This window comes from Candidozyma pseudohaemuli (assembly GCF_003013735.1).
Source record: "Candidozyma pseudohaemuli strain B12108 chromosome Unknown scaffold00004, whole genome shotgun sequence".
Lineage (NCBI taxonomy): Eukaryota > Fungi > Ascomycota > Pichiomycetes > Serinales > Metschnikowiaceae > Candidozyma > Candidozyma pseudohaemuli.
Genome location: NW_020194438.1, coordinates 184,888 through 210,033, shown reverse-complemented (window position 1 = coordinate 210,033; position 25,146 = coordinate 184,888). Strand labels below are relative to the sequence as shown.

The 25,146-nt window shown below is 49.5% G+C and overlaps 7 protein-coding genes across 7 annotated transcripts; 4 read left to right on the top strand and 3 right to left on the bottom strand.

Moving 5' to 3' along the window:
- Nucleotides 1-613: 613 nt before the first annotated feature.
- Nucleotides 614-2,401, top strand: C7M61_002206 (DNA-directed RNA polymerase III subunit; the record flags this gene model as incomplete). The annotated part of the gene is made up of 1 exon (XM_024857588.1): nucleotides 614-2,401. The coding sequence occupies one exon, from the start codon at nucleotides 614-616 to the stop codon at nucleotides 2,399-2,401; it is 1,788 nt and encodes a 595-aa protein (XP_024714087.1).
- Nucleotides 2,402-2,777: 376 nt separating this feature from the next.
- AQY1 (Aqy1p) lies at nucleotides 2,778-3,620 on the bottom strand (the record flags this gene model as incomplete). Its single annotated transcript, XM_024857587.1, has 1 exon — nucleotides 2,778-3,620. The coding sequence occupies one exon, from the start codon at nucleotides 3,618-3,620 to the stop codon at nucleotides 2,778-2,780; it is 843 nt and encodes a 280-aa protein (XP_024714086.1).
- Nucleotides 3,621-6,560: 2,940 nt separating this feature from the next.
- On the top strand, nucleotides 6,561-13,154 carry C7M61_002204 (uncharacterized protein; the record flags this gene model as incomplete). Its single annotated transcript, XM_024857586.1, has 2 exons — nucleotides 6,561-12,942; nucleotides 12,976-13,154. 2 exons carry the CDS (start codon nucleotides 6,561-6,563, stop codon nucleotides 13,152-13,154), a joined length of 6,561 nt encoding a protein of 2,186 aa, XP_024714085.1.
- Nucleotides 13,155-13,190: 36 nt separating this feature from the next.
- C7M61_002203 (uncharacterized protein) lies at nucleotides 13,191-14,198 on the bottom strand (the record flags this gene model as incomplete). Its single annotated transcript, XM_024857585.1, has 1 exon — nucleotides 13,191-14,198. One exon carries the CDS (start codon nucleotides 14,196-14,198, stop codon nucleotides 13,191-13,193), a length of 1,008 nt encoding a protein of 335 aa, XP_024714084.1.
- Nucleotides 14,199-15,716: 1,518 nt separating this feature from the next.
- On the top strand, nucleotides 15,717-18,518 carry C7M61_002202 (uncharacterized protein; the record flags this gene model as incomplete). Its single annotated transcript, XM_024857584.1, has 2 exons — nucleotides 15,717-16,925; nucleotides 17,184-18,518. 2 exons carry the CDS (start codon nucleotides 15,717-15,719, stop codon nucleotides 18,516-18,518), a joined length of 2,544 nt encoding a protein of 847 aa, XP_024714083.1.
- A 78-nt stretch (nucleotides 18,519-18,596) lies between these two features.
- On the bottom strand, nucleotides 18,597-20,585 carry NOG2 (putative GTPase; the record flags this gene model as incomplete). Its single annotated transcript, XM_024857583.1, has 2 exons — nucleotides 18,597-19,412; nucleotides 19,773-20,585. The coding sequence occupies 2 exons, from the start codon at nucleotides 20,583-20,585 to the stop codon at nucleotides 18,597-18,599; spliced, it is 1,629 nt and encodes a 542-aa protein (XP_024714082.1).
- Nucleotides 20,586-22,024: 1,439 nt separating this feature from the next.
- C7M61_002200 (uncharacterized protein) lies at nucleotides 22,025-24,832 on the top strand (the record flags this gene model as incomplete). Its single annotated transcript, XM_024857582.1, has 1 exon — nucleotides 22,025-24,832. One exon carries the CDS (start codon nucleotides 22,025-22,027, stop codon nucleotides 24,830-24,832), a length of 2,808 nt encoding a protein of 935 aa, XP_024714081.1.
- Nucleotides 24,833-25,146: the final 314 nt, after the last annotated feature.

The following is a 25,146-nucleotide window of genomic DNA, read 5'->3' as shown; positions in this document are numbered from 1 at the left end:
TACTTTAGAGAGACAATACCACCCCATGGGGATGTGATCTTCGGTGCATCATGGAAGTCATGATCGCAAACATCCCTGCGTCTTGCGGTATGGAAGCTCGATTGTAATGGCGAAGCAAAGAAAATCACAAGCCATAAGAGGCTATCTTCTTTGGGAATTTTGGTTATGGTTTTATTCTAAAGGTTATTTGGCTTTCGGCGCATTGACTTACTGAATCAGCGTTCCCGACCAAAATCCACACTGAGAGCACCATTAGTATAAACACACATGCCATTAACGAAGAAAGAGCTCAAACTACATAAAATCCTTATTCCATCGATATTTGTGAAGATTTTGAAAAATTTCAGATCCTGGTCACGTGCACAGCACACCGTAAGCAATACACCAGTATATCCACACACAGCTCTTCAAGCCAATCGAAACACAACATGATATCTCTTTTCTATCCTTTACTTTCAAAAATTATAAAAATTTAATGTAGACTCCCATAAATACCAGCTCGTTGGACTTCCAAAACCGCGCACGTGACCGACTCATCTCTGGCATCAAAGAATTTCTGCTACATACATTACCATCTCCAGGCATCCACGAAATCAACACATCACACAGACCCATGGCTCCTGCATCGCTCCTGGAGGCAGCCAGAACCCAAAGTCCAGAGTCGTATCTCTACACGACCTTGGCCTCTTCCCATTTGGGTGAAACCTCGGCTATTGTGATTTCGTCCTTGATCTCATTTGGCAGATCAACCACCAAACAGATCGCTTCACGTACAAATCTTTCAGTGAAGCAGGTGAAGACGGCCGTTGTTTCGCTTGTCCAGCTTAATTGTGTGTTTTTCTGGACTGAAGGAAAGGAGGTGTACTACACATTCGATGACAGAGGAGTCCAGAGATTGTTGTTCGCAGGAGACATTGTGACTCGTATCAGGGTGGCCTACGGAGACGAATCGGCACAGATCATTCAAAATGTGCTTGAAAACGGCAGTCTCAATGTGAAGGAGTATTTGTCCACGTTTTCTGAGGAAGCCAAGTACGAGACATCGGACAGGCTTCTAAAGCTCTACAACGACGGCTGGTTGCATAGACTACAGCCTTACAACTACTACCCGCTAGAAGACGTGTGGAACATGCTCTTCCAGGAGACTCTCAAAAACACGCCTAGGACGGCCACAACCAGTGAAATCAAAAGGGTCGCTGAAGCCAAGGCGAAAACCAAAGTCAAGTTGAACGACTACCTTTCAAGAGGCACCGACCCCAAGGATGTTTTCACTGTCGAGGCTGGAATGCAAAAATTTAATCCCCTGGTGACCATCACCTTCAACCTTGCCAGGTACGAAAAGTACTTGCGCACAAGAGCCTTGGTTGACTTGGCCAATCTGCGATTTGGCCTTCTTACAAGCAAGGTCTACGAGGCGTGCTGCTCGTTGGTGGAGCAGAACTCGCCAGATTTGCATCAAACGTTTCTCCAGATTTCTGGGTTGATCAACGACCCGGAGGAGGAGAGGCTGTACATTAGTAGCATAGAGAATGGGCTCATTGACTCCAAGAGGACTGTTTTCAATCTCCGTGACGTGCCTCGAGCGTTGTCGGAGAATGTCGATTTGAGAAACTCCATTTTGACCCAGAACTTTCTCAAACCACCCAAGAGAGTCCACATGAACGGGTCCGCAGAAAGAACCAAAAAGATCAAGCTCGAGGACGGTACCGCACAGACAGTGGAGGTTGAGGATGAGGAAGAAGACGACGGAGACTATGTTGCTGATAACTCAACTGCCAAATCACTCTCGCTTATTTCCGAGCACGTCAGACTACTAACATCCTCGGGAACCCCCTTCCTCATGGAAGTTTCCCCGGGCTCCTATACCATTCCATACATGCAGCTTCACAAGCTTGTCAAACAGCATCACCTCAGCACGCTTGTGAAAACGACCTTGGGCACCAATGCATTGAGGGTTCTCCGATGTATTATTCAGATGAAGTTGGTGGACGAAAAGGCCATCTCCAACTCGGTGTTGCTCAAGGAAAAGACAGTCAAGAACGAGCTCTACAAGCTCACCAACATGAACCTTTTGGAAATCCAGGAGGTGCCTCGTTCTGCCGACCGTGCCGCACTGAAGACCTTCTACTTGTTCCGTCACAAGCCTGTTCTGGCTTACCGCTCGATCAGCGACGCTTTGGTTTATGACATGGCGCAGGTTTTGACCAATGTGGCTCGGTTCAAGCTGGATAACAAAATTTTGCTTGACAAGTGTGACAGAGAAGACGTCAAGGGCCACGAGGAAGAGCTTCTTCTCGAGAGCGAGCTCAAGACGCTTCGCCAAGTGCAGCAGCGTGAGTTGGGCAATGTCGGGCGGCTTAACCGTGTCATGTGGCTCTACGTTGTCTTTGGCGTTCTATAAATAAACGAAGGTTGCCGCATGGCGTTTCTGTAGATCGGCGAGGACGAAAAGGTTGATGGCGGTGGAGCGGTGGATCGCTGAGCAAATGCGTTTCTCCATATGGACGATGTTCTAGACATGGAGTTTTGGAAAGACCTAATTACTGGATTAGCATTTTTGGAAAGTAGCTCACAGCTCACTGAAAATTTACTGGTACATTGCACTCTGACGCATTAACTTTAATCAAACCTTCTATTTTTTTTTTTTTTTTGCCTACCCATAAACTTTGATCAAATCTTCTTATTTTTAATTTAGGCTACCCTTTCCGAGAAAAAGACGTGAATTAAAAGGCCCACTGGGCGAAACGGCCCCCCGGGCGTAACTATGTAAAAGAAGCCTACTTGTCCGAGTCCTGGCCAGGGTTCACCAACTCGTACTCCAAAATCTTGAAGGTTTTCCAGATGCCAAACGCAATCACCGAGCCCAAAAGCGGACCCACCCAGTAGATCCAGTGGTAGTCTGGGAACGAGCTGGCAGCAATGCATGGGCCGAAAGAACGGGCTGGGTTCAAACCGGCACCAGTGTAGTACACGGCAATCAAGTGGCCCAAGAAAAGAGCAATGCCAATGACAAAAGGCGCCATGAACGTCGCCTTGGCCTTCTCGACAGCCAAAAACAACACCGTCAAGCACAAGAGCGCCGTAGCAAAAGCTTCGATAAACACACCTCTGGCTCTGGAAGCACCACCTCCAAGGCCATTAGTGAAAGCAATCTCGCCTGGCGTCATGGCCGAAGCAGCACCGGCAGCAGCCATTCCGGCAATCATCTGGGCCACAACCATGACTACACCTCTCACTGGAGGAACGGCTTTGGCCAAAACCAAAGTCAATGTCACCGCAGGGTTCAAGTTACCACCCGACACTCTGAAGAAAATGAACACACCCACCATCACGCCGAACCCAAAGCCAAACGAAATCATAAGCAATTGGCCTGGCGACGAGCCCTGTCCGGCAGCAGGAATGTCAGGCAGCTGGTTGGCAATCTGAGCAATGACAAAGGCCGTCCACAAGAAGATGAAGGTGCCGAAAAATTCACCCAAAAAAGCGACAACGTGCTTGATGAGCGAGTTACCGGCGGGCTTGGCCGCAAGAGTAGGGTGCTGGACATCAGGGATGTTTTCGGAGCCCGTCTCGACAATGGTTTCGGCCTTCATGGCCTCGAGGTCGCTAGAGGTAGACATTGGGGGGGATTGATGGGGATTGATGGCGAGGGGACCATGTCCATTTATAGGCGGCGCCAGGAAACGAGCCAGGCGGTGAATACGGCTGCGTGACGCACCTGCAAGTTGGGTTTCATGGATTGCCAGGGTCTGGTGGGTGGGAGGGTGGTTGTACGGCTGAGGGTGAGTATTTTGCAGCCACCCACAATGAGGTCGATCAAAACTACAAACCCCAAGTCACAAATTTCAAAAACCAGAGACCAAAAACAGAGACCAAAAAGCTGTAGCACCGGCGGCTCCTCGATTGCTCGGCCCCAGGGCTCTGTGGTTTATCTCCATGTGCTGAAGGCTGCAGCGAACACAGCACCATCGCATACAATGCCGCTGCTGCATGTCACACGCCAGAGAGAGACCCCATCTGGCCCACAATGGCCTGCAACGTGGCGGTGAAGCCCCGCTGGCCACAACGGGCCAGGGGAATTTGAAAAAGAAAGATGAAAAAATAAAGAGCCCAGCCAAAACCAGGAATTGCCTCTGCAGCGGAGCCCAGGGCCCGCATCCGAATTGCTGCAAAATGGCGCACCCAGTTAGCCCCCGCTGCATAGGCTTTAGGCTTCCAGGGCTGGCCACAAAGTAGACTAGACACGGGGGATGGGGAGGCAAAGTCAAAGAGCCGAAAAAGGGCCAAATGAAGAAAATGCAGAAACGCACCGGATGGGCTTCTTGCCGATATTATCTGGATCACGGCGATCTCTACCGCTTTAGCCCTTCCAGATCGTCGCGGCATTTGGGTAGGCGCCAGGCCTGGGGCCGTATTCGCAGCAGGAAAAGCGACAACCAGCCGCAACCCAGGCCTCCAGAGCCCACCCCCCATAACCACCCCCCATTTGTGAAAATCCGATTGTCCCAGGCCGGCTTTGCAAAAAACAGAAAGTTGTCCAAAGAGGCTGTTCAAAAAAAGTTGTCCAAAAAGGCTGTCCAAAGAGGCTGTCCATTGTTCATTGTATCCTGCTCGCTGCCTCTCTCGCTGTGTCTGCTACCTCTTTGCACCCGCGCCTACGCATGGAAGCTGCGAGCCACACCGGAAAGGCGGTCATTTACAATTCTACCGCTCCACGTCCCGCAAGCTGGCAATCTGCCCTGGACCAATTGGCACTTTCCAAATCCCAAATCCCACAAAACCACCGCTGTTTTCCAAATCACTTCCTGCGCACGCTTCCTCGGCACCGCCATTGTGCTTCTGCAAAAAAGGACCCTCTCGCTGGGGCTGAGGTTTGTGTGTTAGCCGCTGTGCTTTGTCGATGCGGCTGCGGAGCCGTAAGCTGCTACGCCAAAGGTGGGTCGAGTTTGTCATTTTGCCGCCGGCAGTTGGTGGTCCTGGGCGGGAGAGGCAGTTGGCGTTTTGGCGACGGCGGTGAAAGCAGCGTAATTTGGCGATTTTGTGATATAGAGTTGGCTGCGTTGGGAACTTCTGTCGGCTCAGAAAATGGATATTTACGAGCGCCGCGCCGGCACACCAGGCTGGCCACGAGCGCTGCCTGAGGAGAAGCTCTACGGAAGTAAGGTTCGTTCACGGTAACCTTTTTTGACACGGCAAGCTTTTTTGATACGGTAAGCTTTTTTGATTAAAGTATAGAAAGCTTTTTGACACGTTCGTGGGCTTGTTTCTAGAACAATAGACAATTGGCTTTGGAAACGGCTCAATGCCGCCTGGCTAGTGCCACGGGGATTGCGTTTTTTCAGCGCCTGTCAAAAACGGAGAGTCCTTGAAAATATGCTTCCTGGCGCTCCCGAAAAAATCTCAGGCAGCTGAATTTCGCCAGGCCCAGGAATGTGAGATAGTCACCTTACGTCGATTTGCCTCGCTTGAAAATATCCCTGGGCTTGGCCCCAGCCGGGTCCTGATCCGGTCCGTTTGGCTTCCACCCTGTTGTGTAAATCCCTCAAGCCTCAAATCATTTTTTTCATCTTGTCGTCTTCTGAAAAATTCAATACATCCATTGACCAAATTGCCCCCTCCACCATTGTCACTCTCGGTTCCCTGATCGATCGCCAGATCGACTAGTCTGGAATTTGTCCCGCTACGCCCGGAAAGGCGCCATTGTGGGCAAATCCCAGCGCTTTTCTGTTTCAGCCTGCTTCATTCCAGAACACACCGCTGCACCGCTGCAACCACTGCACCGCTGCATCGTGTTTCACTTCATTCAAGAAAAGTCCGTTCTACCTCCGCCGCCTGCAACCCAGGGTATCTGATGATGCACGCAATTTAGCAATTTTTTTTTTTTGGTCGTTGACGAGTAGCAATGCATGAGCTGATCCACAGGCAGTTTTTGCAGAGGTCACTTTCTGCCAGTCGTCGGTGTTCCGGGTCCTCAGCCACCCGGTTGCCAAAAATAGGGCCCGTTGGATTTTTCCAGAAAAGCAGTCGGAGAGTGGTTTCCGCCGCTTTGATGATAAAATGCACTCAAATCCATGGTCATCCAAGCTCATCCAAGCTCAATTCTCTGTCTTCGGCTCCAATTGCACTGCTAAACTGGCTAGGTCCAGACGCAATCACGGCTAAATGGGTTGCGCTGCTTCGCTGGGTGGCTAGTGTGCGGGGAGGCACGCAAGAGGGGGATTTTGGAAAATCTCGAAGGCTGGGCTTTTTTGGTTTTGGGTTTCCCGTTTGGTGAAGCTGTTCAGGGACCATAACGGTTTCGCAGCCAACGGTGTATGCATATGCGTGGTGGTCGACTATGCGTGTAGGGACACAAAAACTAGTCGCCACGAGGGGGTTCCAACGTCAATTTATCAAGAAGGGCTTACATTCGACTTTTTGATCAATTCCTTTGTTCTGGAACCGGCAACCTCCATCGTTGTTGCTTTCTTCGTCAACGTCTTCCTGCATATAGAGGATCACGTTGATATCACGCTTGGTATCACGCGCATCACGTGCCGCGTCACATGACCCTTCACGATATGTCTCACTCGTTGCTACTCCATCAATTCCACAACTCCATCTCCATGAAGAAAAACGGAAGGGCCCCCGTCCCCGGCCCAGACGACACCTCGCTCCGGCATAGACACCTGCAATTGTCAAATACCCTGTATCTAGAATCGTCCGCCGACAGGCTCCCGAACCAGCCAGATCCAGACCTGCTTGTGTCTTGGATCGATGGGTTGAAGAACAGAGTGGACGACACGCTTGAAAAGCAGCAACAGGAGCTCCTGCAACTACGCATTTCTGTTAAAAAGGAGGACTTGAAAGAGCGGTACCGCCACGAGGTTTTTCTGGCGCCGTTCGATAAACTAGGTGAGATTCTACAGCAACAAGGTGATGGGAAGGATGAAGTTAGAGGAGATTCGCCGTATCCAGAAGAACAGCAAGTTGGTTCTGGCGATGAAGAAAGTGAGGAATTGTCAGAAGGCCTAGAAGAGGAGGACGATGATGATATCGTTGAGGTGCTTACTGAGGAAGAGGAGCAACAACCTGAGGTAAGTGAAGAAGAAGAGGAAGATGAGGAAGAAGAAGAAGAAGAAGAAGAAGAAGAAGAGGACGAACACTCGATCCACGAAAATGTACATCACAGCGTTCCCCACGCTCTACATCCCGAATTGAGCCAGTTTGCCGAACAGGCTCTCGGTGCAGAAGAACCCTATGAAGCAGAGGACTACTACGAAGATGAGGTCGACTTGGACATGGACGACCACGACGGCGAGTTTGATGACGAGCTTGCTGAAGAGACTAATATGTTTGCTACGCCGAAATACCAGCTTCGGGACGGTCGGCCTCGGCTTTCGGACTTCCCAGTGCAGCGAGCAGACGAGGAGGAATCTGAAGAAGAATCTGAGGAGGAGTCCGCCGAGGATCAGGAAATTGACCAAGCCAGCCCTGGGGACGAAGACGATGGCATTATTGTTCTCTCCAGTGACGAGGAACAGAAACAATCTGAAGCCGAACCAGAGGTGCCTACCTTCCAGCCTGCTAGTCGCCTTCAATACTCCGAATACCCAGCCAACCATCTTGGAGATGAACCAGAGCATTACAGTGAAGTCGAGGGATCCGACGATGCTGCTCAAGTTTCCGAACAGGAGTCTGAGCAGGAGTCTCGTTCTGAACACTCTGAGGGCGAGTCAGATGCTGAATCTGGCAACGAGTCAGAGGGCGTTTCTGAAGCTGATGGGAACCAGCAGACTGGCTTTGAATCGGACGACGAGCCCGCTGAAGACGATACCGTCGATTCTTCGAAATACTTTGCAACTGCTAATGACTCCTTGGACAACAGCCATTTCGCTGGAATTGCATCAGAGGCATTGACCGAACACGTCTTGCTGGACCTGAAACACCCCTTGGACCGTATGCTAAGTGACTACCTTGCGGACGTTGAATCTGATGGCGGTGCCTTTAAGCCTAGTACCCAGTCCACTGAACCCATGCCCATTTTCGATCATAATCAAATCGAGACCCCTGCTCCCGAAAAATTCGATTTGGGAACCCTGTCCGCTGACAAAAAGAGTGAAGATCCCAGCGAAGGCTCAATGGCTGATGCCGATACAGACAAGGTCGAGGAAACCCAAGAAAGTGATGTTCCTGCTCCAATGCCCAGCATTCCTGTTTTCCGAACCGTCACTCCAGACTCTCCAAATACTACACTTCAACAACTCAAGGCTACGGAAAGGCGTTTTGGCATCAAACTTGACGCCGTCAAAGACCTTGAAGCTGAGCTCGGTTTACCACATTCTGCATCTTCAGATAGTGAATCTGAATCCGAGAACTTCGTCGATGCTCCAGCATACCAGCCCCTTGAGCTCTCCATCCAGCCAGACAGTGACACAGAAGAGTCTGAAGAAAAAGCAGATGATAATGTGGAAGTCAACATGGAAGAAGCACTCCAGTCGTTTATAGAGGAGGTGCAACTGAAGGATGACTCCAAAAACGATTACGATTTGCACAACCTCGGTCAGTCCATCGATAATGTGTCTTCGCGTCTCGCCAATGAAGCCGTTGAAGCCTACCTTAAGAACGTTCAAGACCATGATGAACCTGAGGAAGACCCCATGGAAGTTGACAAAGAGGAAGAGCAAGCCAACGATCAGCATTTTCTGCACGATAAGATTCCTAAAGTTACTGTACATACACTGGATGTCAGAAGCGCTGATTCCCCATCTGATGACGAATCCCAGGAGAAAAACAATCGCACAAGACCTGGCTTTCATCTGCTCAAGCTCGATAGTGGAGACAGAAGCTTTCAGCATGTCGACCAACATAACGACACAGACGATTCCTTGTCATATGTTTCCGCAATCGAAACAGAAAATTCATCAACCCAGGCTTCTCGTCAAGCCTCTTCTGTGAGCATCCAGCTGGTTAACAACAAAGAGTTACCTTTTGAAGTCATCAAGAAAGCACAGAAAGATCCTCGTCATATCGTGCCCATTTCTGTGGACCAGGATGGTGAGAAATACGAAATGGCACCTTGTCCTGTCCCTGGTGGATACAACGTTACATTGAAGGAGGTCTCATCGTTAGATAACAAGGAGCCATCCATGGCCTCCCTGTCGAGTATCATCGTTCATCCACCACAGGATTCCATTGCCAGTGCTGCAAGCACAGCTACCTCGACAACGAACAATAATGATCAAGAAGGAAGGCACCTTTTTGGAGCTGCTTCAGCCCATGCTGGCCATGGTAACAGCTCTGGTGATGACAAAGATACCGATCGAGCAAATGCCAATGCCTCTGCTGAAGCAGGCTCTCATGGAAAGGATCACGAAGCTCATGCAACGGCGGAAGCAGATGCAAACAAGTCTAAGGACGGAGAAGCAACTGCCACTGCTGAAGCTGAATCCAAGTCTGGAAAAGGCAAAGCTGAAGTGACTGCCAAAGCTGACGCTAATTCTGGTGATGGCAAAGCTCGTGCTAAAGCAAACACAAAATCGGATGACCAAGGATCCAGTGCAAATGCAGAAGCTGATAGCAAATCAGAGGGCGATAATAGTCTGGCGAAGGCAAGTTCCGGTGCTTACTCAAACGGTGATGATCTGCATGCTCAAGCCTCTGCTGAAGCCCAGTCCAACAAGGGAAACGCTTCTGCTTCTGCCGAGGCCTCAAGCTCCAAGAATAGGAAAGGTGAAGCCCCTCAGAAACCGCTTGAAGAGCAATCTCAAACCTCGCCGCAAAAGAGGTATAGTATTCAGGGGACTGACAAAGAGCCTAATTACTTCCCAATCCACGCTCAGAACGAAAAGCCTAGAAGTGATCTGTCTGAGCTGTCTTCCGATACCTCAGCCAGTGTCCAACGCCAACGGAATCCAGGTGAACAACAAGACCAGCCTGAACCTGGTATTGATCCTGCTGATGTTGACGCCCCCCAGATAATCGACGAGGAAGCTTCTGATGATTTGAATCCCGACGATGCTATTGAAGTCGATGGAGAGACTTCGGATGGAATTGAAGAAGGCTACGAGGATGCCGAATCTGGTGACCAACCAGACATTCAACAAGGTGATGCTGAAGATGCGACAAGTCCAGAGCACGAGGAAGAAGAAGAACAGGAAGTCGAACCGGAGATCAAAGCCAATGATAATGCTGAGGAACTCGCTGGTGTGGAATTGGAAAACGAGATTGCTGATGCCGAATCTGAGGATGTCGTTGAAGAAGGACCATTGATTATTGAACCCGAGGCAACTGAACCAAGGTATGTTGTCTACGAAAGCGGTACCGTCATTGAGGGCGTGCAGCCTGCTTCTCCAACCTACATCGAGGAACCTGAAGTGGACGCTACTAGTGATGAGCAAATCTCCGAGGCTGTAGAGGATCTTGTCACAGAAATTTTCGCCCATCTTGATGATGATGCCGAGTCTCCTTCCGAAGTTATCGAACCTGAGGACACTGTTTCTGGTGTCATTGAGGTATTCGAAGAAACAACGGATGTGATCAGACCAACGTTGGTTGACGAGCTTGAGTCCAGCAGAAACACTCCTGAACCCGTTGACTCGACTGTTCTGGCTGAAGAGATCGAGGAACATAGAGGTTTGAAGAGACGCGGAGCCTCCATCTTGGCTGCTCCTGCGAAGAAGTTGAAGTCTGTTGCTGGAAAACTCAACCCATTGCATTGGTTTTCTTCTAGTAACAACTCTCGTCCAAGTTCTGCGGGATCCAATATTTCTGTTCCCGAACTTGATGAGGTTGAAGACGACAGCATGTCTGAAGATGCATCCTACGATGAAACAACGTCTGATTATCTGGATGATGCCTCAATTGGTTCTGACGTCGAAAGTGAAGGAACTGTTGAGTCAGCAGACCAAGGTTCGACAGACAACGTTGTTCTAGAAATTGAAAGCAATCTTCCTGATGATGGCGTTTCGTTGCCTGCTGGCCTTGAAGCTATTGAGCCTACCACCATCGAAGTCACTAAAGTCTCCAGCGACGGTGAACCTCGAGAAGATGAATCCCATGAAGCAACTGACAGTGCTCCTGGTTTCATTGATCAATTAGGCGACGCCATTATCGATGACGTTGCTGACAAAGAGACCGAGAAAGAAGAAGCAGACGATCGAGTTTCGGATGAAGTCGCAAACGAGGTAGCTGATGAGATTGTTAATGACGCAGTTCTAGCAGCTTCTGAGGAAGTTGCCAAGCATGTGCTTGAAGAAGCTGCTGAAGAGCTCGTCGAGGGCGACGAAAACGAAGAAGCCGCTGACGATATCGCGGAGCAAATTGCGAAGCAAATTGATGATGAAGTTGCTGACGACCTCATTGAGAAAGCTGAATCCAATGCTGCCGAGGCAGAAGTTCTGGCTGATGACGAAGAGGAAATCGCCGAGAATATTGAGCAAGGATTGGGCGACATCGAGATAGAAGAAGCAGAGTCAAAGCCAGATGTTGATGTCGATGAGTTCGAGGCTCCCACTGACACTGAGCAAGAAGCTGCTACTATTCCTCCACCACCTAAAACTTCTAGGCCTTGGAGCGCCGCCAGTCTAGAGTCTATGAGCGAGCTTGATGATTCAGTTCCGGCTCTTCCTCAATTCAATCTCATTAGACCGACTTTGGAACGCTTGGCCTCCGCCAATGACGAAGAGGTACCTGCTCCTGAAGTTGTGGAAACCAAGTTAGAAGATGCTCCTGTGGAAGACATTGAAGAGCCTAGATCTCCCAAGAAAGACCCATCTTCGGTGTCAGAGATTTTCAAGATTCTTGAGGAGAAGATCAACGAAAAGATCGAGAAGAGTCATGAGCCAAAGGAAGAGACAACTGAAGAGCCTATGGATGAGCTGCCACTTGAGAAGGAAGAGAACATCGAAGAGCCAGTCGCCTCGCCAGTCAAGAAAAGAGGTCGCGGTCGTCCTCGCAAAAAGCCATCTGAGCGTGTGGTCAAGAAAGAAAAGCCCAAAAAGCATGACAAACCTGGGCGTCCTCGCAAGCAGAAGATAACTCAGGAGGAAGTCGACGCCGCTAATGATGGACCCAGTCGTGTCACCAGGGGTCTGAGAAGAAAGGCTGATGTTGATGAAGACGTTGCCAAAGATGAAGATGCTGCTGAAGAGAATGCTCAACCTGGAGCTGAGCCTGCCGAACAAAAAGAAGAGGAAGTGCCAAAGGAAGAGCAGGCCGTTGAGGATGAAAAGGTGCCTGAGCCAGTGAATCAGAAACCAGTTGATGCCAAACCTGATAGCAATCAAGACATTGAAGCATCTGAGACCCAGCAGCCTCCAGCTGAGCAGCCCACAAGCATTGCTCTGAGAGTGAGAAGAAGAGCAGCAGCCAAACATGATGACGAAGAAGAGGCTGAAAAGGATACTGAGGTACCTCCAACTGAACCGGAGGCTCCTCCAACTGAAGCTGCTGTTGAAAAGAAGGTAGATCCACCAGCAGAAGAAGCAGCTGAGAAGGAACCTGAGGTGCCAGCTCAAGAGCCTGAAGCTCCAGCTGCAGAACCTCCAAAACGTCGTACTCGTGGACGCAAGAGAAAGGCCAAGCAGCTGCCCAAGCCTGAACCTGAACCTTCCTTGAAGATTGAGCCCAAGGCTGAAGAGCCTGCGGAAAAGCCGGCTGAACCTGAACAAAAAGGTACTTTGCAGCCAGAATTGGCCAAGAAGGTTAAGAAGGAGGAAGAGTCTGAGCCTAAAGCTCGTGCACCAAGAACTAGACGCTCTACCAGACAACAGAAGCACCAGGAAGAGCCTGTGCCTTCGTCTCCACCGCAATCGCCTAACCATCTCGCTCCTGGCTTTGAACCCGAACAGCATCTTTCGCCAGCTAAAAGACGTGGATCCAGAAAAACTCGTGCTGCTGCCCAATCTTCCCCTACAGCTGAATTTAGCCCTCCTATGCCTAGACTGAGAACGGCTTCAGGAAGTTAATGGCAACTCGACCTGTTGGACCATCCAGCTTTGAGAACAAGATCCAAATCGCCAATCAAGCGGACGATCCAGGAACTCTCGCTGGATATGGAGGAGGAGCAGCCTAAGCGCAGAAGACGTAATGTCAGGAAGCATGTTCAAGAAGTCGATGCCGAAGAAAAAGAAAGAGAAGAGGAAGGAAGAGGCAGACGCAGAAGAAGGGAGTAACGATAGATCTAATGAATGTAATAGAATAAATAACGGCTATGCTAGATGTTTCATGCCAAACTCGTAGGTGGTGAAAAACACCATATTTACAAGGAAGGAACGGAGCATGGAGATGCCCAAGCCTCTATAAATCCGGGTGCCAAACACGATTTTCCGTGATTTCGTGGGCAACGGCTCGGCGCCTCCCTGCTTGCGCAAGATATTAGTGACAATGTCTTTCTGGATCAACGACTTGGTGGTGTCGAATGGGAACACTGCAGCCCAACAAAGCACACCAGACATTCCTCCAGCGATCATGATAGAAACGGGCGACGACTGCAGCGGATCGGAATTAATTAAAGCATTAGTGGCCCATTTGATCGACTCGTACACGGCAAAGTATACACCCGAGCCCAAGGCGTCTCGAGCCAAATGGTACCTGTAACCGGAGTACAACCCCATAAAGCCCTCGTGTTTGACAATTGTCTTGAAAGTTTCGTATGTTCCCACGTGGGGCGACGCAGCTCGAGCCACGGCAGTTTCTGTGGCCTGTTTCAGCGCCAAAGTGGCAATTTGTGAGTAGACCTTGGTGAACTCAAACGGACAAGCAAAGATGGATACACCACAGCCGGCAGCAGCACCGGCAGCAAAGCAAACAGGGAAATTACGGACAAACGGATGGCCCACGTAATTGTCGTTTCGCCATCCGTAAAGCGCCTCGTAGCAGTATGGTTTGCTGGTGGTGAAGATGGTCACACTGAGGGATCTCACGAACGAAGTCAGAATCAACGGCGCCGTGATGCCCCTGTAAAACCCCCTGACTCCCTCGTTCCTCAAGGTCGAAAGCACACAGTCCAGGTACGTGCCAAAGCGTTTGTAGGTCTGCATTCTCGTCTTGACCGTGTCAAACGGGAACCCTATCGTTGTGGAGAGAAACGACGTCAGGTAGGCCAAGATGGTGGACTTGTACGGGAGAAGCAGTTCCGGAAACACCCGGAGCGCTTTAGTGTGGTCAATGTCGCCGGTGATGGCGGGGATCGAGCCCCTGGGGTTGTTTTTCTCCATGAACCAGCTTGGTGGTACGGCTTCGATGTGGTTGAAGCTGTCAAGCGATAACGGCCCATGCACTCCCGAGTCATCTGAGTCAGCCACCACGGTTGTCTCTGATTGGGTGGGCGGGTAGTGGATTTTCGGGGGTGTGGGTTGGGAGGGCGTGGATTTGGCTTTTTTATAAGGGAGGTTGGTTTTTGTATTTTTGGTGTTGGTTGGTGGGAAGTTGGGTGGTGGAAAGGTGAGTCGCAGCTGGACCGAGGAGGTGGTGGGTTAGGAGGGTTGGGTGGAACAGGGGGGTGGAACAAGGGGGGTGGTTCAATTGGCTTCAGTGGGTGTTTATATGAGACTTTGGTTTTGGATTCGATGGGCTTTGGTGGATTGGACTGGATTTTGTGGACCGTTTGAGCCCTAAGCCATAAGCCCTAGTTGTGTGCCATGTGGTCTGAAGCTGCTTTACGCCAAATTTTCGAGTTTTTATAGTTTCGATTGAAGATTGTGTGTTGCAACTGCAAATAAGTGAAATTTTGCTTTGATCCCACAGCTGTTGTTATGCCATTCAAGTGGCATGGTTATATGACCAGACGCATCTCGATAAGGCATGGCAGATCCCGCTGCATCGCATATCGACCTTCTCGGATAATTTTCACTTTTTCCTCTGAATTCCAGATTGAGCTTTTGTGGGTTGACTGTAGCTCTGTGGACAATTTCAATGCTTGAATTCTTGTATCTTGGTGTCGGGCGATATCAATCATTGCCAAATTTGTAGTGGCTCAGATCTTGAATTTGATGCTAACAGGGAAATTGCCCCAGGAAGCGATATATCATAGCTCCAAGCTTTATTTCGGATTCTTGAAGAGAATGGGTTTTAAAGGAGTGACATTCATCCTCAAGTTCGTGCAACTCCAATCGATGACTTCGCATGGCTCATTTCAAATATGAGCCCAACTTGCCGGTTTTCATGAATTGTTGACTTATTCTTCAGCTAATTCAGCTTCAGCTTATTCAGTAATTTTGAAATATTGACTTTTTTCTTGGTTTTTGTGGTGACATTCATCATCACCACCTGGTGCCTGAGAAATGGCTGCAAACCTCAGACAAGCCCAATCCAATGCAATAAAACCCTACAATTGCATCACTTGATTTGATAATTTTTTTACACTCACACAAAAAAGCCTAAAAAGAGCCGCCTGCCAAACATCAAGAACCAAAAAGCTAAAAACTCACCCAATCGAAACCCCATCACTCATAATGAGCCATACTTCGGACACCAATACCGACACCGTCATTCAACCCGAACCGTACAGCCCCGAACGAAACCACCCCTCGAAATTCACCCTTCTCGATTTCCCCCAATACTCAAAACTCCATTCAATTCGACCACTTTTTGATTTTTTTACCATACCCAACCTCCCCTCCATCTTCCCTATCGACCTCGAAACCGCGCCTTTCTGCTGGATTCATAATTATCCACAAACCGCGCACTCTTCTAACACATCACCAAACCTCCACAGACCCTCATTTCTCCACACAATGAACTTCTTACGAAGGAGGAAAAACAGCGAGGACGACGATGACGATCTTCAAGATAACGAGACATCGCAGGTCCACAAACTGAGGAAACCACCGAACACGGCGTTTCGACAACAGAGATTGAAGGCATGGCAGCCGATCCTCACTCCGAAGACAGTGATTCCGTTTTTGTTCTTGCTAGCGATCATCTTTGCTCCCTTGGGTATTGCCATTATCTACACCACCTACAACGTTCAGAAACTCGAGATCAACTACTCCAAATGTGGTGACGATGCACTGAACTCCTTCTCGTCGATTCCAGGTAAGTACACGGGGTACCACTTCCAGGGAACAAGCGACGGGCCTGACTTTAAATGGAAGTTGGAGACGGGTACGGACGCTCAGGGCGACGACACGCAAACATGTGTTGTTCAATTCAACTTGCCTAAGGATTTGGACCCTCCCATCTACCTTTTCTACAAACTCACCAACTTCTACCAGAACCACCGTAAGTACGTGGAGTCGTACGACACGGCACAGTTGCGTGGCGAGGCCGTGCTGGCAGGCGACTTGAACGGCAAGTGTGATCCTTTGAAGCTGAAAACGGTGGATGGTAACGAGAAGGCTGTGTACCCTTGCGGCCTTATAGCCAACTCCATGTTCAACGACACGTTCTCGAGCCCGGTGTTGCTCAACTCTAGAAGTGGTACCGATAACGAAACCTACGTTTTGTCCGAAACGGGCATCACATGGCAGTCAGACAAGGACCACCGCTACAAGAAGACCAAGTACGACCACAACGACATTGTTCCTCCGCCAAACTGGGCCAAGAGGTTCCCTGACGGCTACAACGAGTCCAACGTGCCAGACTTGCACGAGTGGGAGCACTTCCAGAACTGGATGCGTACAGCTGGTTTGCCCGAGTTCATGAAGTTGTACGGCAAGAACACGTCCGAGACGTTCTCCTCGGGCACATACGAAATGAGAATCGGCTTGAACTACCCGGTCTCGCTCTTCGGAGGCTCTAAGTCGCTCATCCTTACAACCAGCTCGGTGCTTGGAGGTCGTAACTTGAGTCTTGGTATTATCTACATCATCGTCGCTGTGATCTCCTTGGTTTGCGCCATTGCATTCTTCTTCCAGCACTTGATCAAACCCAGAAAGGTTGGAGACCACAACTTCTTGCAGCAAGATGGTGCTTTCCGTGAAGGCCCCCCTACTTCCTACAGGGTGCAGTTATAGTGAGTTTCACCCACACCAACCCTCCCCCACAACAACAAAGTCACCAGATGTACAAGTGACGCGGTAAAACTAGCTTACTAACGATACAAAAGGTAAAAACTGCACCTCCGTCCTCCAATTTGTAAACCCTTGTCTCTTCGGGACGTGCGCGGCTCAACACATCTACAACTCCAGCTCTTTGAAGGTGCGACTACACCTACCCATACAACTTTGATGAACGTAAATCCCCACCTTCATCACCTCCAGCAGCAGTATCTGCAGCAGGGCTCACAGAGTGGACAATCTCCACAATTGCCACAGATGCTGATGCAGCAACAACACCAGATTCAACAGCAAAGACAGCAGTTGCTTAACCAGCATCTTCAACAGCAGCTGCAAGGATCGTCCACGAATCCGCTTTTAGCTGCCTTGAACGGCGGCCAGAATCCCTCCATGGCTACACCTGGCAACAACCAGAAAGTGAACCCACTTTTACAATTACAGATGCAACAGTTACAGCAACAACAACAGCCACAGAGAATGTTCAACAACCAACAACACATGCAACCCCAACTATCACAAGGCCAGCAGCCACAGCAGGTGCCTATAATCAAGGACGTGTGGAATTTCAACTTGGAGTACGAGTTCAATAACCTCCGTACCTTCATTGATGACAAGACGTCCAAAGTGTTCATTTCTATTCATCAAGAGATCCCCGGTATCGTGGCCAGGCCCTTGGGTACGTTCAAGCTGTCGGCAGACTACCACTTCCAGTGCTTGAGATCGAACTCCGATATCTTAAACCTCATCCAGCTCTCTCTCTGTGCTGTGAAGATGCAAGACGACAAGATCAGTAACCTGGTCATATGGCAATTCAACTTTGCATACGACCTCACACAGGAGATGTTCAACGAAGAGCACCTCTTCATGTTGTCTCAGACATCCCAGATCAACTTTGCCATGCACATGAGCCAGGGCATCTCACATTTTGCATTCGCCGAACTCATGATCGAGAGCGGGCTTCTTTTAGATCCATCTATCAACTGGTTGAGTTACCACTCGGGCTACGATTTGGGCTTCTTGGTCTCTCTTCTCACTAACGACATCTTGCCTCACGATGAAAAGGAGTTCTTCTGGTGGTGCACCAAGTACTTCCCAAACTTCTTCGACTTGAAGCATATTGGCAATCAGCTCTTGAACGGAAACGGCAAGACTGGTGCAAACTCCAACACAAACAGTGAGATTGGCGGTTTGAGCAGTTCCACGTCAGCTGGTGCCGCTGGCGATATAAAGAAGGGCCTCACAGGAAACAACAAGCCATCGGTGGAGTACCTCGCTGAGGAATTGCACCTTCTTCCCATCTCACCCCTCATTCGCCAATACTTTGCTTCAACGTCAGCAGGGCAGTTTGCGGGCCACCAGCATCAGCAAATGACGTCGACACTTCATGCGTACTTGTTGATGGAGTGCTTCAAAGAGCTCTTCAGACAATTGGGCGGAGACTTTTCCGTATTCGAGAAATACAAGGGCTACCTATTTGGTCTCGGTGATGCTACAGGGACCCTGGAGGACAAGGCCACAACGGCGGGTAAACAGTGGTGAATATCCAATCGATAGAACCGTATTGTCTATGTAAAAACCCATCCAAATGATGCACGTATAGATCTAATGTACAATAAATTATTCTTTCTCTGGGGAGGTCTCCTCCTCGGCCTCCTCGGCCTCCTCCTTCTCTTCATCATCTTCCTCTTCATCCAACTTGAGTCTCTTGGCAGACTCTTGAGCCTCCTTCTCGATCTCTCTTTCAGCTCTCTTTCTCTTGAACTCGGCCTTCTTGTCCTCACCAGTTCTCACCTCCTCGTCCTTAGGAGGCTGAACGAACCATGGGATCTTTCCTCTGTTGAAATCGTTCAAAACCTGTTTAGCAACAGCACCTTCATCAGGCTCACCACCCTTCAACAATCTACCTTGTTTTCTGGCAATGAGCTCGATGAACTCCGTACTGGCCTTCTCTAGAAGCGAAGGGTCCTCCTCGTAGTTGCTCCAGCCCTTGATCTCGTAAGTTCTTTCCAAATGCTTTCTTTCACACTTTTCAAGCATATCTGGAATATACTGCTCAGGATTGGTGACATGCTCAACTCTAACCACACCTCTGAACAAAATGTCAGATTCGGTGTCTCTGTTACTAGGAGGCACGATACCGGGACAGTCAATCAAGAAGATTCTCTTCATCAACGTGATGTACTGCCACACCTTGGTCTCGCCGGGAATAGGTGCAACCTGGCACACTTTCTTCTGGCGCAAGGTGTTGATAATGGAAGACTTACCGGTGTTAGGGTAGCCGATGAAACCGACAGAAACCTGCTTACGGTCCGAATGCAAAGTAGAGAACTGACGCAACAACTGGATCAAAGAGCCCTTACCAAAGGAGTTCTTGATCGAGGCGTGGAACGCCAATGTTGGATATGACTTGGACAAATGCTTGACCCAAGCAGCCTGGATTGTTAGTAATAGTCAACGAAATAAGCATGGTTGCAAGGTAGAGGAAAGAGTGTCGGATTCTATACTACGGACAAGCTTATGTGGGAGCCAGAGCTCCAAGCAGGTCCAACTCAGAAGATTCCGAAATCTACCCTATGGCGCCGATAAAAACTATCAGCAGTGCAGACGAAACCATGGCCAAAACGGCCACAGTACCTTGAAACAAGGGTCTGCGGGCGGGTAGCATTGATCTTCCAAGGACGTAACAGGCAAATGTGTGAGTGGTCGAACAAGTCGGCACATTCACCCTGACAAAGGTCTTTGGGACAAAAAATAATTGGCTTGCAACCACGATGAAAAAGTAAGTATACATACCGCTACCCAAGTGGGCACGAGATCACACTTGTTCAACACATAGATCAAGTGTTTGTGAGAGCACTCCTCACGAATGTACTTCTCCACGCTCTCACAACGAGTGCCCAAGGGGTTTCTCGCATCAAGGACGTGGATCACCACATCGGAAGAGTCGATGACTTTGTAAAGTTCGTTCCAGATACGCTTGGACTGGCCCTTGTGGAAAATGGCCTCCTTGGCAGTCTGAGTGTAGTCCTCAGAATCCAAGAAAGAGCCACCCATAAGACCCAAAGTGGCGTTGAGCTCCTGCTTATCCTGGAACGCCTTGGTGTCGTTTTCAGAAAGCTGAGCCAACTCCTCCAAAGAGGAAGCCGCCTGTAATCTTGGTTTCTTTCTCTGCTGCTTAGGACCAAAAGCGTGCTCGTACGACTCGGTCTCGAGGATCTTGGCCGTGGGCGAGTCCGTCTGGTCCTTCTCGTCCAAAAGCGACATGGGCAACTTGTTTCTCTTCAAAAGCACAGAATACGTATCGTGCTTCTTGTCGCCCATGGCCTCTCTGAAATGAGTCAAGGCGTCCTGGGCAATGACTCTGGTGTTTCCAAACCACTTACGGTTAGGATCCACACGGGCATTGGGGATATCGGTGGATTGAAGGGCAGCAGCCTGGATGATTTCACCCTTGGCGTTTCTGACGGCTCTACCAGTCTTGTACATCAGCAAATGTCTGACTTTTTTGGCATCTTTGTAGAAGTTCTCGCCCTTGACACGAAGGTTCCCGTCACGGGTGTCGCCCTCCCGGACTCTTCTTTGTTTTTCCTTTTTTTGGGTTCCCATGGTGTAGAGAAGAAGAGATGAGATGAGTCGCTCTAATTTTTTTAGAGGTCCCGCACGTGACGCCTGGCGATGGGCCAGGTGTTAAACGTGGGTGATTAGGGGGTAAGGTTGGGAAATTTGGTTAATTTCTTTAATGGAGTGTTTTAAGCTGGAAATTGTTTAATGGTGAGGTTGATGAATTGGCGATTGCTGAGTTTTTCGGTTCTGTTGGTGGAGGTGAAAAACGGATGGCTGCGAATCGCCATACTGGTAAGAAGAGCCGAACAAACATGGGCATTAGAGGTGATGGTATAGGAATTTGACCGGAATTGAAATTGTAGCTCCTATGGGGGAGGCTGGCAATATTGAAGTGTGAATCATGGAAATCGGTGGATAACGGTTCGATTTGAAGATTGGAACCCTAGTTCGAACATTCTATCGAAAGCCTATAATAGAGTCCCAAGCTGCACTTGTGGTTGGTCTATAGAGAGACAAATAGATAATGAAAAGACGAATAATAACCGTAAAAGAGCACAAAAGTGTGATTCAAAGATACCCAGATATTCTTGTGTCCATGCATCAATGAATGCACTGAGAATGGCACTGTTGCACCACTAGGGCTTTATGAATACCACACACAACAGCCGCATCCTTTGTAGACCGTAGCACGGCACAATTCCTTGAAAATTGCCTATATATTTTGAAGGAATGGCCCTCTTTTTAGAATTCTCCAACAGACCTGGAAAATCACCTATCGACCATGTCTAGTCACATCACTGTCACATTACAGCCACCCTATCTTCCCTTCCACTTAAAGCACCATCGAACTCCGCAAAACCTCAAGTACCCCATCCACAGATCAAGTCCTGCAAATCCCCAACTCCGTCCACAACCGTACCACATGTATCCCCCACCTAAGCCACTTTTCGCAGCCATAACGACTCCACCAGTCCAACAGCAACACTAAATAAGCAACACAGTAAATCAGCCACCATAAGCAGCCACCAAAGCAGCCTCCCAAAATCTAAACCTTAATTCAACACCGCAAACTTTCCATTTTTCATTGTCCACCATCCCTACCCACCACCCTTCCCCAACCTCTCTATCGGTCTACAACTTACACCACCCTCTTGTCTTAGCCTTTAAGCTTCCAACGACCGTTCACGTTTCTCCATACTTAAGGAAAACAATTCCAATAGTCATTCTCTTAACCTCTGAAAATGAGTATCCTTCACCTGCTTCTTCACCCATACACACCACAAGCTCCGTTCACCACGCAACAAAGACCGTCTTGGCAGAACAGCAGGGCGGAAAGGTGTGAAAGATCAAAAAACAAAAAAACGCTTTTCCCTAGTCGTCTCAGCCAAATCCACGAAAAAGCCGCCCGGACCCGAAACATCAACACTCTTGCGGTTGCGCCTGCACCCCAGAAATTGCACTCATGAGAAGAGTACAACACCATGACTTCGTTAGACTTCATTGACTCCTTCAGCCCGGCCCAGGAGCACTTTCTAAGGAAAGCTCTCTTGGAGAGCTGTGTGAAAAAGGAGCTTCATTGGCTCTCGGTGCCCAATTCGGTGCTGCTTTTGGGTCCTCCCTTCAGACTGATCAACCCTCCAAAAGACATCGATATGCCCATTCTCAGGCATTTTTACTTGAACTACGTCAAGACGTTCCCCTTGATTGCTAGTAATCCCGAAATGGACCAGATTGAGTTTTGGCGAGACACCGTGCATCCGTTTGTGGACAGCTTCAACGAAAAGAGGATCCTGGACTCCATTGAACGAAAGGAGCTGATCACCAAGCGCCACCAGATCAACACAAGGCTTCTGCTGTTGCTTATTCTATTCTACAACTCGATGATCGTGAGCAAAAAGGAGTTCCAGTACTTGGACAGCGACCACCTCAAGGATTCAGATAAGGGCAAGCTCGATAAGCTCAGCAGGAATCCCAATGCGGCACACCAGAGTTTTGATGCTTTCCAGGGCACAAGATCGCTCAAAGACTACGACCATATGGTTTACTCGAACAACATCAACGTGAACATTGTGGCTGTGGATTTGATCAATGTGGATGCAAACGCAGCCAAGGGAGGCTGGCTGCAATTGTGGAAACCAGTGGAGCAGAAACGGAAGCTGCATTACCTATTTGTGTTGCAGGTGACCACCAGAGACGGGTCGGCTGGAAACTACACCTACAAATCCCACTTCATCAGCAAACTGTACCTGGACTTCAAGAGACTCGAGACCGATCTCAAAAAGAAGTATCCCGGTTTGATGACCACCGATATTACGAAATTGCCCCGGAAATTGAAGCACGACGGGGGCCATGCCGATGACGATGACGGAGAAAGACGCTCTCTGCTGGATAGTTCAAGGTCGCTGGCTTCCAAGGCCACAAAGGCCGATCTCAAGTACCAAAGAGAAAAGTTGCGTTTGGCTCTTCGTGGGTACATTGCCACGCTTTTGGCGAAACCTGAAATCGCTCACTGTGACGTTCTCCGTGCTTTCTTGAGTGATCCTAAACGCAACTTCCAGGAACTTCTGCCCTCACAGGAGGAGGACTATGCGCTGAGAATGGAGCTTGAAAAGCGCCGTCTCATGACCCAGATTGAGTTCCAAGAGGAAACAGCCAAATCCGTCTACGAGCTCTCCAAAAGATTTGAGCAGTTCAAGGCCGAGCTTTTGGAGAACCCCGAGCTGCTTAGTCAGATCTTTGAAGAGTTCAGCAAAACACAGTCACTTGAAGAGGTATCGCCGCTTCTAAGGACCTTCTTTGAGTGGTGCAAGTTGGAAATTGCGGCCACGCTCTACCAGGTTTTCCTTTCCCAAGATAACTCCAGTGAGTGGTTCAGAAAGTGCCTCAAGTTCCACAAGATGTTTCCCTACAGCGTGTGCTACGGCATTCTCAAGTACACCAACCCGGTGAAGGTGATGACACGCATGGTGGACGTTCTTCTCGTGAGCATGCCTACAGTAAGTGTTCCATGGGCATCCAGCGAAAAGAAGAAGGTGAACAACTTGCTTTCGATGATTTTCGTGATGTTGTTGGACGAGGATCTCCAGGACTACCTGAAGGAGCGGGCCAAGTTGCTTGAGGAGGCTCCTTTGAACGATCCAGCTTTCCAGCCCTTCATTGAGCGTATCACCAGCTATGTCTCCTCACACGACGTAGAGGTGGCTGACGAGATCAAGGAGGAGAGTTTGGCCAAGGACGAGCACCTTTTGATGACGATTTTCCAAACCAGCAAGCTTGAGCCTAAGCTTACCGCCAAGGACATTGAAACTTTCAAAAAAGTCGAAGCAGCGTACGAAAAATACCAGTCGATGGATGAACACAAGCAGGCCGACGAGGCAGCGGCGTTTGTGGCTCTCCAGCAGCTCTGGCAGCTAGAGGTGCGTTCTCGAGACAAGGAGCTCATGAAGCAGCTCTGGAAAGAGCCCGAATTGACGAAACTCATCAAGAAATTCCTCGTTGTTTTCTACAACCCGCTCATGACAGTGATGAAGCAATGCGGGATCCACACGGCGTTCCGAGACTTCCAGACCTTCATGGACGACCTCATGGCGGAGCTCAAGGAGCTTGACGAGGGCGGTATCTACTTCACGTCGCCAGTGGAGATCTTCAACCGGTTCAAGGCGCTTCTAAACAAACACGAGCGGTCGTTCTGGCGGATCCTCCGCGACCTCTACTTGAAAGACGACAAGAAGATTTTCCACGGGCTCATCACCTGGATCGAGAGTTTCCTAGTTGCGCTTCGCCGCAAGAACGTTGCGCCCGAGCTGGTGATGGTGGATTTCGGCAAGATGGCGCCGCAAGAGCCGGTGGATGCTGCAGTTTTGGAAAATCAGGTGAACAACCGCATGGAAGCCACGATGGAAAAGAGGAGAATTATACGAGAATACCTCGAGAAACAAGCCCACAAAGATAAGGAAACAGAGGGCGTGAGCAAAGACCAAGCCGCTATTAATGCACGGTGGGAAAAACTCAACAACGGCGTTTTTGAGGTTGACAACGGCGGGCTTGGATTTGACGGTGAGGACTACGACGAGCTAGAACTCGCTAAATTGGGCGATCTCGAGAAAGGCGATCAGGAAGCTCAGCTTCTTCTCAGAGACCTCGCACGGTTTGACAAGGCCATGGATCAGAATGTGCTGGAGATTGAGAAATTGGCGCCGTGCATGCATTTCCAGATCCACGAGATTTTGGACGGTCTCCCGATGGATCCCCGGCTTGAGCAGGCTACAAAGCGACTTTCCAAAAATTGATCCTGGCTTAGGCTCATAACAAGCAACAGCAAAAAACAGCGAAACAAAAATACAACAACGGTTTGAGCCCGGTCCTGCTGGTTGGTGGAGGCACAATAGGAGCAGGCTGGTGGGATGGGGGAGGACACGGCGACTGCATGCAGGACGCACGGTACAAACGCTCAGGCACCGTGCTTTTCCTTGGCCTAATCGCGAAGTCAATCGTGTGATCAGATAGCCCTCGACGCAGGAATGCTAAAAAATTTTCGGGAGCGATCCTAGGGGCAAAACATTCGCAAATGGAGTTTTGGGCAGCAAAGAAGCTTCACAATGGC